This window comes from Tribolium madens, unplaced genomic scaffold (assembly GCF_015345945.1).
Source record: "Tribolium madens isolate multiple individuals breed KSU strain unplaced genomic scaffold, Tmad_KSU_1.1 Scaffold_19;HRSCAF=116;Tcas5.2_LG9, whole genome shotgun sequence".
In the NCBI taxonomy this organism is placed as follows: Eukaryota; Metazoa; Arthropoda; class Insecta; order Coleoptera; family Tenebrionidae; genus Tribolium; species Tribolium madens.
In genome coordinates, this window is record NW_025400983.1 from 6951490 (window position 1) to 6966045 (window position 14556).

A 14556-nucleotide genomic window follows, 5' to 3' on the forward strand; every position below is an offset into this window, starting at 1 on the left:
AAGGTCTTAAAAAGCACTACAGTTTTAATGAATTAATGGTATTCCAGTTTACCTTAAAAAAATAAATTAAAGAGCCTAATTTATTACGTATGGAAATTTCGATTTGTTTTATTTTTAGCTTTATTTGAGTTTAGTTTAAGCTTACAAATTAATCAGAGAATGTTTAATTTATTCTTAAAAAAATGTAATTATCTAATTTAATTCAGAGCTTTCACTTTGATAAATTATAATTTATTCAAAAGATCCAATTTATTCAGTAATATTTTTTATTTTTGACACAAATTTCTTATTTTTAGCTTTTATACTTAGACATTTCATTTTTTTCTTACTTCCACGGCGTTTTAAATTAGTTTCTTTCAGTTGTAGTGTCAGTTGTATTTGATCGTTCATAATTAACTAAAACTTATTTAGAATCGGTTAAGCTTTGATAGAAAATATTTTAAAAATAATTCTCGACTTTTTTTGTTCAGAATTTCTGTTCCTACTTTTTTACCTATACAGAGTGTCCGAAATGTCGCGTAGCTCCGTGACACTGTATCATCGGTCGGTGCCCTAGACAACAAGAAAAATGTAAAAAAAACTATCTACAAAAATTTCGAGGTTATGAGAGTTTAAATTTTGCACTAATTTTCCAAGTTTTTTTGCTACACGCTATTAGAAGAGAAATCAAAGAAGCTGTATCCTCAATTATAACACTGTTTAATGTTATTTGTGGCTTTTATTGGCAAAATTTTTGTACTTTTACTAAGCAGTTATAAAAAAAAACATATACAAGATGTCAAATGTCAAAAAATAAATGTTAAAATTTTTTGCCAGAGAGTTTTTTAAACATTTTTTCAGTACTTTGCGGGACTACCCAATTACTCCCTTTCAAGGAGATGCACGACTTTCCGGGCACTGTAGATAAACACGACTAATTTTTTTCATTTCTATTTTGCTCTCTATATCTAGTGCGCTTTTTAAAAAACATAAAAAACAACAGTCCAATAATAAAAACAAAACTATTCTTGTTACGAAAAATATTCAAAGTCGACAAAATCATAAAAGACAATAGTAGATTACATTTGAGATGGAAAATGTGACATTACACTGAGAGCTGAGGTATCCAATGGAGCCCAATAGGTAATGACATTCCCATCGAGATTTGTGAACTATTTTACCCACAATCACATTCTTTAGATAATAAAATATCTGTTTTTCTGTCAAAGTTGATGCATTGACATAGTTGCTATGTAAACAAATTGAGTTTTTGACATTTGATGGTCTCGTAACCTTAGTAATTCTTCACAAATTACTTCCCGACCATGGGATGTAATAACAAACTTCTGTAATTACTGTTCAAAACAATGGCGAATGCGCCGGGAAAACAAGTTTTACAATTTTTTAGCAATAATAATAAACTTATACCTTACTTTCGTTTAAGACTCATACTTAATTTTTTTTTTTTTGATTTCAAAGTTGTTGATTTTTTTAACATAATAAAATAAAATAAAGTTGAATATTAGCGTAAAAATAATAATTTTTCGTTTTATAAATATCACAAATGCACAGTTTTTTCTTGAAATAAATGTTTCAGATTTGTGCTATTCAGTTTAACAAAATAAAATTTCTCGTTGTATTACATTTTTTAAATTCTGAAGAGCAAAAAATATCTCTCTCGAGAGTAAAAAGTGTGCAACTTGTGCAGTTTTAGAGAACAATGAAATCGTTGTATTTACCACCGGTCATAGATCATGAATTGTTTAAACATCGGATTTTGTCCCTGTTTCAGGATAATGGGCGAGAGGCTTTGGATCTCACGGCCTCTCCGCTGCGAGCGCCTCCGGCCCCTAATAACCGGACCAACCATCCGCCCATGGTCATTCAGGGAGACTTCAGGAAGGTAATTGCGAATTGACATGTTGATAATGGGGCGAATTCGACAATTGTCCGATTTGGAAAACGCAATCAATAACCGAAACCTATTGCTTAATGTATTTTTAATGAACGTAATTACATTTTTATGCCCTATGTTAAATATGTTAAGTGGAGACGTGTAATTTACCGAATTTTACTCCAAACAATCAAACGGCAAATCGATTACCTATAAGCCACTAAAAAAGGAATAGCAGAGGTCATTTAGTAAGTAATTTCTAAATTATTCACGAGGCTTAATATTCAAATTAACAAATTGGAATAAAAAGTGTACGAGAGAGGTCTACAGGACCGAATTTTTGTATATGAAAGTTATAATTAACCTTCTTCAAATTACAAAAATAACTAAAAATTGCTCAATTGCAGGTATCGGGAATTAGTAGTGACATTTTCAAGCAGATAGAAGCCGTAGAGAACGATCACGATGCTTCAACCGCGGCCGCCTTGGAGGTAAGTCCCTCCTTCCTCCATCGAGTAATAAATTCAAGGCTTTGAAGTCTCAAATGTAATCGAGTRATTTTCCCCTAGCACGTGGAAAGGCTCGGTGAGATGATAGTCCGAATTCTGGATTCGCGTCATTTGGGCCGATCGGCGGGAGATGCTGCAAAACGCTTTCTGGCAATGCAAGATGCCAAACACACGGTGCAGTTCGTGGAAATCGTCAAAAGGCCCGGCCAAACCCTGGGTCTCTACATCCGAGAAGGCAACGGAATCGACCGGAACGACGGCGTATTCATATCGAGAATAGCTCTGGAGTCTGCCGTCTACAACAGCGGATGTCTTAAGGTGAGACAGTAGACTCGAAAAATTGCGCGACTATAAATAACGCGTTAATCCCAGAAGGGAGTAAGTTTTAATTGAAGTGAAGACAATTTTCGCTGAGGGTACCGCCGGGAGAAGAAAAACGAGAAATAGAGCAATCAGGATTTGACTTGGCGATACAGTTTTACCATCGACGGATTTTTACAGTGGAGGGAAATTATTAATGAGCTTTTCCAAGAAATTTAATAAGTGTTCGCGGAGAAATCTTCCAGCAGAAGTTAACGCGTTTCAAGTYACTAGGRATAAAATCGCTTCTTTGATAGCTTGAGGAAACTTTACGAGATTATCAGTCTTTACACGTAATTTCTTATAATGAAAGCGCGAACTCTCCCAACGATTTTATATCTAATTACATTTATGGCTGATGTAAATAAGAGATTGGCGTCGTCTGACGGTGTCAATTCTGTTCTCGAGTTGATTAGGAAAATAAAAAACTATGCGGTTTCATGGCATATCCAATTTGCTCAATTGTAATTTATTTGGTAGAAATCAAAAATTGAAATATTACAACTGGTTTAATTGAGACGTAATTGTTGTACTTTAAATCTAAATACTAATAAAAGTTATTTTCAAATTCAATGTTTTTTTTTTTTTAATGTAAATACATACAGAGTGTGCCAGAACTCGCGCCCCAGAAAAAATATGTAAGGTAGGATACCAGGAACATGGAAAAAATGTTTAAAAAATTCTATAAAAATTTCGAAGTTATAAGAGTTTACATTTTGCACTTTGACTCTATTTATTTCTATTGGAAAAATAATTTTCCAAGTTTTTTTCCTACACACTATAAGAAAAGGAAACAAGAAAGCTGTATGCTAAATTGTAACTCTGTTTAATGTTATTTATGGCTTTTATTGGAAAAATTGGAAAAATTTTTGTACCTTTACTAAATAATTATAAAAAAAAACATATACGAGATCATCAGAATCAATATCAATAGACATAAAAAAAATTCAAATGTCAAAAAATAAATGTAAACATTTTTTGACAGATAGATTTTTTTAAACATTTTTTCCATGGTATTTTATCCTACTTGAAATTTTTCTCTGTGGCGCAATTTCTGTACACCCTGTAAACTCGTACAACGCCTTGACAAACTTTCTTGAATTTAAATAATTCTAAATCTAAAACAAAATTTTTAATTTTATTGAAAACGTACTTTATCAGAATTTAATCCTTCAGAAACTTTTCGAATGATACAAAAGAAATTAAAATTAAAACAATAATTCTTGGACGTAAAAAGCACATATCAATATAAAAATAATATTTATTAAAACAAGTATTTTATTTTTACAAAAATAATAAAAAAATACTAAAAAATCAAAATTTTAGTGTAAACCAACATATAAAAATTCCATTATTTATATTTTTTAGTAGTTTTTTTTCTTTTGGTTTTCCTCTTTTGTCAAATGTATTTCACGTAGGTGGAAAATAGTTTTGAGAAATAGTGAACAGTATATTACAGTACGAGTGGAAAAACTAAAAGATTCCCCCACGCGTGTGTCGGATTCACACACGAGACGAACCCGAGTGTGGAATAACCCACAAGTGTGTGAATTAGTTTCTCACGAGTGTTGTACAGCGTTTTGTTCAATCCTGTCAGTGAATTTTGGAACACAATTGAAATTTTATAATTTGTGCAATTTATATCATAAAACATAGCGAACACATTCGTTGTCATTACGTGAGGTAAAAGTGTGAGGTAAAACAATAAATAAATAAACATGTTGAACAATTCTTTGAGTGAGGTTAATGAGTGGGCAAATGATTACCTCACACTTTTACCTCACGTTGTCATGAGTGAGCAAAACAAGTACTTTTTTGTATCCTAGTGAGAAACGACAAGTTTCGATAGCAGGAGTGAACAAATACATTTGAGAAAAGAAGAAAACCAAAAGAAAAAAATTGTATTTTTCAACGAGTGAAAAAAATTGAAAAAAAAAATTTCTTACGAGTTTAATACTATACTTTTTATAATCTTAAATAATGACAAATATTTTTTCTTTTTATTATTATTATTATTTAATTTTCACAACAACTGTTTCTCCACAGTTATTGAAGATTGAATAACTTTCTCAACTGAAAACGGTTGAAAAAATAAAATTTTTTTAACATGATTACAAAAAATAACATTTATTTTTTGAAGAACATGCACGAAACAAAAGTCATGTTTTTTAAATTTTGAAGACCCGTAACTCATGTTCGGTAATTTTTTTTAGAAATAGCAACATGGATCCTTTTCAAAACCAACTTGAAAATAATTTTTCGTAGGTGGGTGACGAAATTCTGGCGGTGAACTTGGTGGACGTGACCCACATGAGCCTCGACGACGTCGTCATCATAATGTCAATCCCTCGTCGTCTCGTCCTCGCTACCCGTCAGCGCAAAGGCAGCAAAGGAGGCCAAAGTTCGCCCAACGTACAGCCCCGATCCGAACACAAACCCCCTCCCGTGGTTGTGATAAAACGCGACTTACGCGAAGACGAAACCGACGAAGGCGATCTCGGACAACACAGGTACTCCTCCACGTCCCAAAAGCCCAAATTTTGAACCCCTCTTGCAGGGAATCCATGCGTCAGAGACACACCGGCGACGGCCGCGAGATGAGCGAGTCCAGGTCGCGCCTCGGCCTCGGCCTCCCTTCCATGGACTCGCGTCACTCGGCCCAGGACAGCAACGGCCTGGACTTGTACTACAACTCGCGCCCCCCCGACTCCAACTGGGGGTACCAGCCGCCGCCGCCGGTCATCACCGAGCAGCCCAAGTCCAGCATGCAGCATTTCCAGCCCTACGAGCGCAACTACCCCAACACTCTGGAGAGCCTCGCCGAGAAGGTGCACTCGTTCGCGCTGCCCGGAAGGAGGATGTCCGCCGGGGCGCAGCCCTTGCCCTCAAGGTACTCGTGTGGTGTTGTCTCGGTGGTTGTTACGCCCCCCCTATTCCAGATTATCATCACAACAAAGCCCTTCATCTCATTATTACGTTCAGCACACCGGAACGGGTAGTCGGCGCATTATGCCCCGTTCCGGATCCGATCAGCACCTCCCCCATACGGAATACTCTGATTATACCAGTATCACCCAAGCTGGCAGACACAGCCTTTTAAGATCTAGCCTCAAATCTGGATCAACTCTTAGCAGGTACAACCAGAGATACGTGGACCAAGCGGCTGTGGCTGCACAGATGGGGCAAGCCAAGTATGCCTCCGCAGGGCAATACGCCACCAGCAGCGCCCTGTCCAGGAGAAACAGGAGCAGTCTGGACTATTCCAGCGACACAGAGGCTACAGTCGGGCCCAGGAGCAGCTACTACTACTACAGGTAAGCAGTTGCAAAATACAGACAAACGCTTAATTGCTTTTCAAACTGGTCCAATGAGACAAAACGGCTGACCCAAGCAAAGACACAGTACCCAATAATTTTTTAAAAAACGAGTTTTTTACATATATTTATATTTTCACTCTAGCATTCATTTAAATACTCATTAGTAATTACCCACTTGTTTAAAATTAATAAACAAAACTGTGTTTTCAAAAATTACTACAGCGCAAAATTACTTTTCCCAGTGTAAAACACAGTATCTACAATTACGTACGATTATACTTGTACTTCATTTTTTAAGTAGAAATAACTCAAATAAATGTGAAAAACTATATTTTTTTAATTCGATAATAACAACATAAATTTACATAACAATAGTTTTAGTTGTTAGTTTATATCTGCCACATCTCTGTTCTGGGTTAAATCTACAGAATGGTCGTTTTCTTTTAGAATTGAAAGAGTTGAAGGTAACAAAGTTGCTTCCTCAATTGTAAAAAAGTTGTAAATCAACTACCATCATCAGCATAAGCTTAAATTATATTAAAAGATCACACTAGTTTACACGATTGATATACCTTAGCTGGTGCCAAACAAAACTGCCAAACAAGGTAATAAAAATGCGTTGTTTTACTTCGTTTTTTTATACTTTTTTGCGTCAGTTTTCATTATAACAGTCCAACAGTAATCTCCTAACATACATATTTTTACCCCAAAAACCTTTATACAAATCTTTAAAAACGCTTCAGATCTTGATTAAAACGTTCGCTTTGTTCGTCACTCATACTGCCTAAGTTTTTAGAAAAGAAGTCAAAATGAGTGTCAATAGAATCTAATTAGACTCATCTGATGATAATTTTGCAATAATTCAGCAACAATTCCAATTTTAAATAAATTTTAAATCGGAGGCATTTGTGGAAAAAGCAGAGAAATTATCGTTAGTAACAAAAAACTATGACGTAATAAATAGTATATTAAGTATTAAGAACGGACATTTTACCGATCGAAGGCAATTGTTTATTGTCTGACATCGGTAGTCCTTAACGTTCGTAATGCTTATAACGTTTTTTGCACAATACAAACATTTTTACCTTGATCTGAATAAATTATTTGAATAAAAATGTCAATTGTGTAATTTCATTTTACCTAAAGTGTCTCCACGGTGTTTCACGAATTGTTATAAATTGAATGAATTATTGTTAACAGTAGTTGAGGTTGAGGTTGCCTAGACGAAAGTTTCAAAAAATACACCTATGAAAAAACAGCTTTGAACATTTCATGAGTTTTCTCAAAAAGAATGTGTGATTCAGACTCGAATCGAACAAGCTTGGGACATTGGTTGTTCATCATTCATTCCTGAGAAATGAAAATTTCGATATAAAAATACCTATAAAATCTTTAAAAGCTGGTGTGAGGAAAAGAAAAATTTGTGAAAAAATTACTGAAAAAAACTACTGACGACGCCGGAGGATTTACGTTGAACAATTTCTCTTAGCGCTACTACCAAAGAAGCCAGAGAAATTACAATTAGTAATTGTAGTAGTTGTACGTTTAATTTTAATATGAAATAATTTGTTGGCATTGTAATGTTTATAATAATGTTTATGCTATCAATAAATGTTTTGTGGATTTTATCTGATTAATGTTTGAAATTACTTACCGTTCTAAAACGGTTTTCTGTTTATTATACAACATACCAGTCTCGAGACAAATGCGGCAACTAACTAAAAGCGTTCTAGCATGCAAAAAAAAAGTAATATATTTGTTTAATTAAAGCTAAATAACCATTAAAATAAAAAAATAATTAAAGGCATCTTAAACAAGTTATTATTTGTAAACTAGTGTATTATCACAAAAATTATTAAAATTTCGTTTAGAACTAAATTACTTGAAATTACTTGAACTAAGGAATAAGAAATAACTCATAATTCCTGTGGCTTTTAAAAAAAATGCAAAAATAAAACAGAAAAGGCGGTGTAGCCTACAGCTTCCCAAAATGATTAAGACATTTTGTCATTTTCTATCTATGGTTCTTGATGTGAAAATATCCAAAACTTCCGTAAAAGAATGATTTCCTACAAAAAAGCAGAGACGAACAGTTGACAGATATTGTATTCATATTTAATGTTCGAACTTTATTTTAAAATAAAAATATAATTGTTAATCAAAAAAAAAAAAAAAAATACACCTGCTATTGGGACACCCTACCCTTTATCAGTACTATTATTATTAACTAATTGCTTTTGTACTGAAAACTGCTTGAAATTGTATTTACTTTATTTCAATTTTAGAGATGAGCTGTATTTGCAAAAATTAAACTAGGTAATAAAAAACGCAGTATCTGGTAAAATTTTCACTATGTTGTACATACTTTTACTTTTTTATCTTAAATTGTCTTTAAATAATAATATTTGCAAGTTAAACAATAGATGTGGAAAGCAAATCATTCTGGAGAGCTGTTTAAATAAGTCATTTTTGGTTCCAATAAAATCAGATACTGTGCTTTAGCTTTGGACAACCGAAAAGTAGGTAATGTGCGTCTTCAATAGTTATGCATTAATAAATACAAAATTGCCAAATAGCGTAGTACTACTTTTATTATTATCGTATCTGGTCTTCGACAGGCCATAAATCCCCTTTCTGTGTGTTGAACCCCCAATGTCAAAATCACTTTGTCGATACAGGAATCAGAGTTCAGTTCCCCACAGTACAATCCCCACATTAGGAAGGCAGAATTCGCTCACATCCGCCGACATTACAACAAAATTCAACTCCCTCCCCCGTGATACGCGAGCCTCAACTAGGTGAGAGATTCCCTGTGAATTTTCAAAGCGGAACCTGTTATTACATAATGGTTGCTTTTTAGATTGGCCATGAATAAAAGATTCGGGGATAGGAACGTCGCTCTTTTGCAAGATGAATCGGACGGAGCACTCTCCGCACCCGAAATGCCTTCGATACGAAGGGATAGGGGTAAGCCAGCCTTGCCACCTTGCAAAAATAATATTCGAACATTTAACTAATGTACAAGAGGGAACTCGACCCATACGGATCGATTTTAAACCGAATATCCACTGCACGCTTTTAGTACCTATCGATCCGTATTTTTGAAAGCACTTCTGTTCTAATTACACCAAACACTCGTCACACAATCATTAAATCACCAGTCCACTCGAAAGCGGCCCGATTTCGGGCCGCTTTCACCCCAATCACTGCTTCTTTCTACACGTTTCATTTTCATAAAAAGGGCGGATACCCTCGTCACCTAGTGTATTCACTTCAGATGAGTACAGACAGTGGTTGAGTCGCACGCCTTCAACGTCGGCTATTTACGAACAGATCAGAGCGTCCCGAGACGTCTTAAACCAACAAAGAGCAGCGAGATTCACTTACAGCGCCGAAAACATCCACGATGCACTGAAAAACGTAATTTTCCAATTACCGCCCCCTCAAACCATACAATTCTAACCCTCCTGTGTTTTTGACAGATTGAAGGAGGCTACTACAGCTCCTACAGCCGGCCAAGTACTACATCAACATTAGACAGACATTTCACACGATCACAACATCCCTCAGCCCCCGCTCGATCATTATCAACGCAACACATTACCTCATCATCACGTAAGAGAGCCCCCATAAAACGCATTGTTTTTCAAAAATCAATTGCAGCGTTGAGTTCGTCGCGGTCTCCTTCCATGAGGCGCATGAGACAGCTTCTCGATCTCGATTCGGTGAGGTCGGGGGCGGCGCCGAGTCCTGTTCCTACGCCGAGTGGTACCTTGCCGAGAGGACATAGACAATTAGATATAAATCCCGCGGAGTTTTTAAAATATAAAATTGAGAAACCGGGTCTTCCGAGTGCGGGGACGACGATACCGGGTTTAGCGGCGTTGGGGACGAGCGCCACGCTGGGGACGGATGAGCCAGTGAGTGGCATGCTGTGGGTGCATTTGCTGGCAGGGAGAGGCCTAAGGCCCTCGACGGGGACGTCGGCCGCCACGACGCCAGTTACGCCAAGTGGAACATCACCGAGTATTACGGGTTAGTATGACAAAGTTTTCAAAGTGGCAAYTGTGGCATAGCTTCTGAATTTCTAACACTTTTTGAGGATTTTAGAAGTTGTTAAGAAAAAAGAAAATTTTTATATATTGTATTTGCTATAAAGATTTTAACTATTACTTATAAACATTTTGACGCAAAAAATTTTTATGGGGCGACAATGACACGAAAAATTCTTTGTACAAGAACTTTATTTGACTTTGCTGTTTAAAATTTTGATATTATTAAGATTAATTATTACATTTCGAAAACTATTCTGTTGTTTGATACATGTTTTGTTGCTTTCTAAGTTAGTTGACATGTAAAACAACAAACACCCAGTAAAAATTTAGTTTGTCCATAAAATATGACAAAATTTTCACATATTTCTTCACTTCACCGGATACTAAACTCAAGTTAAAAAATAATAACTAAATATTAACATCCATAAAACTTCGTTAATAATACTGCAATTTGTATTAATTTGCAAGCTACGCCACTGGTTGGCAATATTGTCCCTTAAATTCCATTAAATTGACTTTTTCTAACCTCTCTGTAATAGGTCCGACCGGTTTACGTGATTTGTATTGTGTCCTGGAATGCGACCGTGTCCATAAAGCGAGAACAGTGGTAAGTAATTGGGATTAAATGGTGAGTGAAACTGTTAAATCCTGCGCCTTTATTAGGTAAGGACAGGCGATTTAGTGTTCGACTGGGATGAAAGCTTCGAATTGGATTTGGTCAACAACAGAGAACTGGACCTGTTAATTTACTCGTGGGATCCACAATACAGACATAAATTGTGCTATAAAGGATCAGTATATTTACCAACACTCTTAAAATCAGGACCTATACATCAACTCGCACTTAAAATCGAACCGCGAGGAACTCTGTATTTGAGATTGCGACATACCGACTCACAAACTCTTTATAGACGGAAACCGTCATCGAGTTTAGCCTTGTCGAGGACTGCACCGTTGTTTGGTGTCGATATAGAGACTGTTGTATGTATTTTGAAAACACCAAATAAGAATTTTGGTGATATTTGGCGAWTTTCAGGTCAATCGGGAGAGCAAAACTGGRGGAGTTCCAGGTGGTGTAGCYACSGGTTTAGTTTCWAGCACTCAACAAATTCCTATTATTATAAAACGATGTGTAGAGGAAGTAGAACGAAGAGGTTTAGATATCATAGGTGGTATAATTTCAAATTTTGGATGACAAAAACGTGACTGGTGTTTTGCTAGGTTTATATCGTCTTTGCGGATCAGCAACAAAGAAACGTATCCTTAGAGAGGCCTTCGAACGTAACAGTCGATCAGTAGATTTAAGCCCCGATAACGTTCCCGATATTAACGTGATAACGGGAGTTTTAAAGGACTATTTGCGAGAACTTCCAGAACCGCTCTTCACCAAATGCCTATACCAGATGATGGTCGATGCTCTTGGTGTTTGTCTTCCCGACGATCCGGAAGGAAACGCCAAGCTCATGTTCTCCATTCTGGATTGCTTGCCACGAATCAATAGAGTGAGTGAATTTATAATCAAGGATCCAAGCACCTTTTTTTCCATTTTTCTATATTGAATAAYGAGAATTGCAAACAACCTATATGCATTTTTGTCAGGTATATCTTTCTCTGTTTCTCTCGAGTGTTTGGATCCCTTTTTTTAAGTTGACCCTTTGTGTTCTAGGMCACTTTGATCTTCCTGATGGACCACTTGGCTCTAGTGGTTTCGGCGTCCGATAGGAACAAGATGTCTGCTCAAAATCTGGCGACTGCCCTCGCTCCACCTCTCATGTTGCAGTCGAGTGACACTTTGACGCCGACTGGAAAGAGTTTCGAGTTGGACTACCACCAGCCGATCAATGTCCTCAAGTATTTGCTTCAGATCTGGCCCACTCCCAAACATCACTCAGGTAATGTGTAGTTTACCGTTGCGAGAACATTTCCATGTACTACACACGAAACACAAAAACTCGATCCGTATGGTTCCCGTCTTGTACTCTCGGTGTAATGGTAGTTAGAATTGGTGTGGTTGGGTGTCGATGGTATTTAGAGGGGGCCTTTCCAGACAGGTCGTCGCGGCAGGCCACCCGGGCCGCGTGGAGACAATCGCAGTGCGTGTCCTCAGGGACTGCAGCCCCAGGTGCGAGAGCAGTCTCGGCTCTCAGCGGCTCCGTTTCCTCCTCCTCCTCGCTCAGCAGTCTCGGGCCCACGAGGCCCACAGCCACAGGGCCCATCACTCCAGATACTAGTAAGTACAAACAATAAAAAGTCGTTTTTCATAAACGTGATTAGTGCAGTGAGTAGGATAATTCCTCTATTTCCGCTTCTAGGGCCAATCATCAGCAAGCAAAGGTCCTTACCGTCCGCTCTCTCCACGAGTCGGTCCACCAGCACCAGCGGCCGGCCTCAAACCTCGTCAGGTGATAGTCTCTTCTCCAGGTTCGCCAAGCAGCAGTAGCGATTCGCAATCGGGTTCCGACTCCGTTAAACACTGCCTGCCCAGCCGTGTAAGTTCGCCGGCCATCCGCGCCTCTCCATCCAGCCAAACGATTCTGCGAACCTCCCCCTCGGTCACCATCAGCTCTCCCGGCATCCGCAATTCCCCATCGACCACTTCCGTCAACTCCCCCGGCCCTCGCAACTCCCCCTCCATCTCTAGTCTCAGTCGCGCCTCGCCCTCCATCCTGGGAGGAAACGTCTCCCGCTCTAGTTCTCCCGCCATGCAAGCCACTTCGGCGGGACTGAACGTGACTTTGGGCACTACAACTCCCAGTTTCTCCACTTTGAGTAGTACTAGTACTACTGCGAGTTCCATGTTTGGACTGAATTACGCTCCGACGACGTATGCGAGTACTAATCCGTTTTTGACGGGGGCTTATTTGAATTATACGCCGGGGGAGATGAGTTTCGGGGATAAGTTTAACACTATTGGAGGAATGAAGGAGACCAAGTCGTTCTTTGAGAGTTACGGAAATGATTCAAAGTATTCGACCAAGTCGAGTTTTGAGACTCCGGAGTCGATGTTCGCAAGTGACACCAAATACAACACCATTGGAAGTAAATATCCAGAAAAGACGAGTTATTTGAGCACCACTTATAGTTCCGAATTGAAATATAGTCCAGGAAAAGAAACCAAGTCTGGTAGTAGTTATGATACGAGTCCGAATGTGACTCAGAGCAATTCTTCGGCTTTGTTGAGTATTGAGGATACTCCAACTCCAACCAGTAGTATTGAAACTGAAGACAGCAATACTCGAGAGGTTGGTGAAAAGGATGTGGAAGGTGACGGTGAACAAAGCGACTGAATCCATAGCGCGGTTTGGGCACAAAACACTTTTTATTGGTGGCAGCACTGTATAAAAGACAAAATTTTTAGGGTAATCACCATCGATGTAATTTACCATTTGATCACATGATGACTATAAATACGAAACAAAAAATCGGTTAGGATACAATATATGTACTTGCTTATTAGAATCAAATTAAATAGGATCATTGTTAACTAATATTTAAATTATATACGATATACATATTTTAGTTGGTAGATTAAATAAATATTTATTGAATAGAGAGGTATCTAAGTGGAAAATCTAGACAAATGATTGTTGCGTGTTGCACAATTTTATCGGTTTATTATTTCAAAGTGTGATATAATCACCCCTTGTTTTCGACATTGATGTTAATTGAGTTGATTTTTTACTTGGAATAAGTGACAACAAACTTGCAAATAAGATACAATTCTAAATCTATCGAAAAATTTATAACGGACTTTCAGATTGCGAAAGTTATAAATATGGTACGACAACAAACAAAGAGCTCATTTAAACATTAAAAAATGTTTTATTTATTAAAAACAATTTTGACTAAAATATTTAAAAATTAAAAAAAAATTATTTTAAGTTAAAAAAAAATTTCAAATGCATTAAAACCAATCTGTAGAAAGTTTATTTGTAACTATATACGAGTACGTATTTAGTATAATACTATAAAGAAGAAAACAAACAAAAAATTGTTGACTCCAATCATTAAAGTTGCAATTTCAACGTTTCTTCTTATACTTTCAATTACAAGCTATTTAGTCATATTTAATCAGTGAATTTAAAATTTGAAATTCTTAAAAATTTGCTTTTAATCGAAATTTTTTAAATAAATAAATACCTAATCATGCCTTTATATCCTAAAATCAAACAAAATGCATTCAACTTAAAACGTACCTAATCTAAATGATATTAAAACTAAATAGAAAAAAGCATAGCATTAATAAATAAGTGTCTCGAAACAATTATTTACATTAAATTGGTACTAGGTAATTAAAATAAAAATGTTTCAAAACCATAGCTAGGTATATTTTTGAAAGATTAAGTAAAAATTCAGTTAAAAGTAGAAATTCTGCATCCATATTTAAATTCTATCTTAGATTTTATTCTCTTTATTATAAAATTTTGATTAAAGTACTAATT

At 36.6% G+C, this 14556-nt stretch overlaps 1 protein-coding gene across 7 annotated transcripts in view; it reads left to right on the plus strand.

Moving 5' to 3' along the window:
* LOC123013421 (rho GTPase-activating protein 100F) overlaps positions 1-14444 on the plus strand; it is a 40189-nt gene extending 25745 nt beyond the window's left edge. For 3 of the 7 annotated variants that reach the window (XM_044411920.1, XM_044411955.1, XM_044411928.1), the window contains 17 exons: positions 1772-1882; positions 2281-2364; positions 2443-2700; positions 5008-5252; positions 5300-5632; positions 5682-6056; positions 8738-8857; positions 8920-9026; positions 9301-9479; positions 9542-10094; positions 10654-10721; positions 10778-11095; positions 11151-11283; positions 11336-11616; positions 11781-12006; positions 12166-12344; positions 12427-14444. In XM_044411920.1, coding sequence (XP_044267855.1) covers positions 1772-1882; positions 2281-2364; positions 2443-2700; positions 5008-5252; positions 5300-5632; positions 5682-6056; positions 8738-8857; positions 8920-9026; positions 9301-9479; positions 9542-10094; positions 10654-10721; positions 10778-11095; positions 11151-11283; positions 11336-11616; positions 11781-12006; positions 12166-12344; positions 12427-13401 — 4545 coding nt within the window. In that variant the 3' untranslated portion in view covers positions 13402-14444. Of the gene's footprint in view, positions 1-1771; positions 1883-2280; positions 2365-2442; positions 2701-5007; positions 5253-5299; positions 5633-5681; positions 6057-8737; positions 8858-8919; positions 9027-9300; positions 9480-9541; positions 10095-10653; positions 10722-10777; positions 11096-11150; positions 11287-11335; positions 11617-11780; positions 12007-12161; positions 12345-12426 lie in introns of all 7 variants that reach the window. The other 4 variants (XM_044411937.1, XM_044411947.1, XM_044411970.1 and 1 more) reach the window with 4 other exon arrangements.
* The last annotated feature ends 112 nt before the right edge of the window (positions 14445-14556 follow it).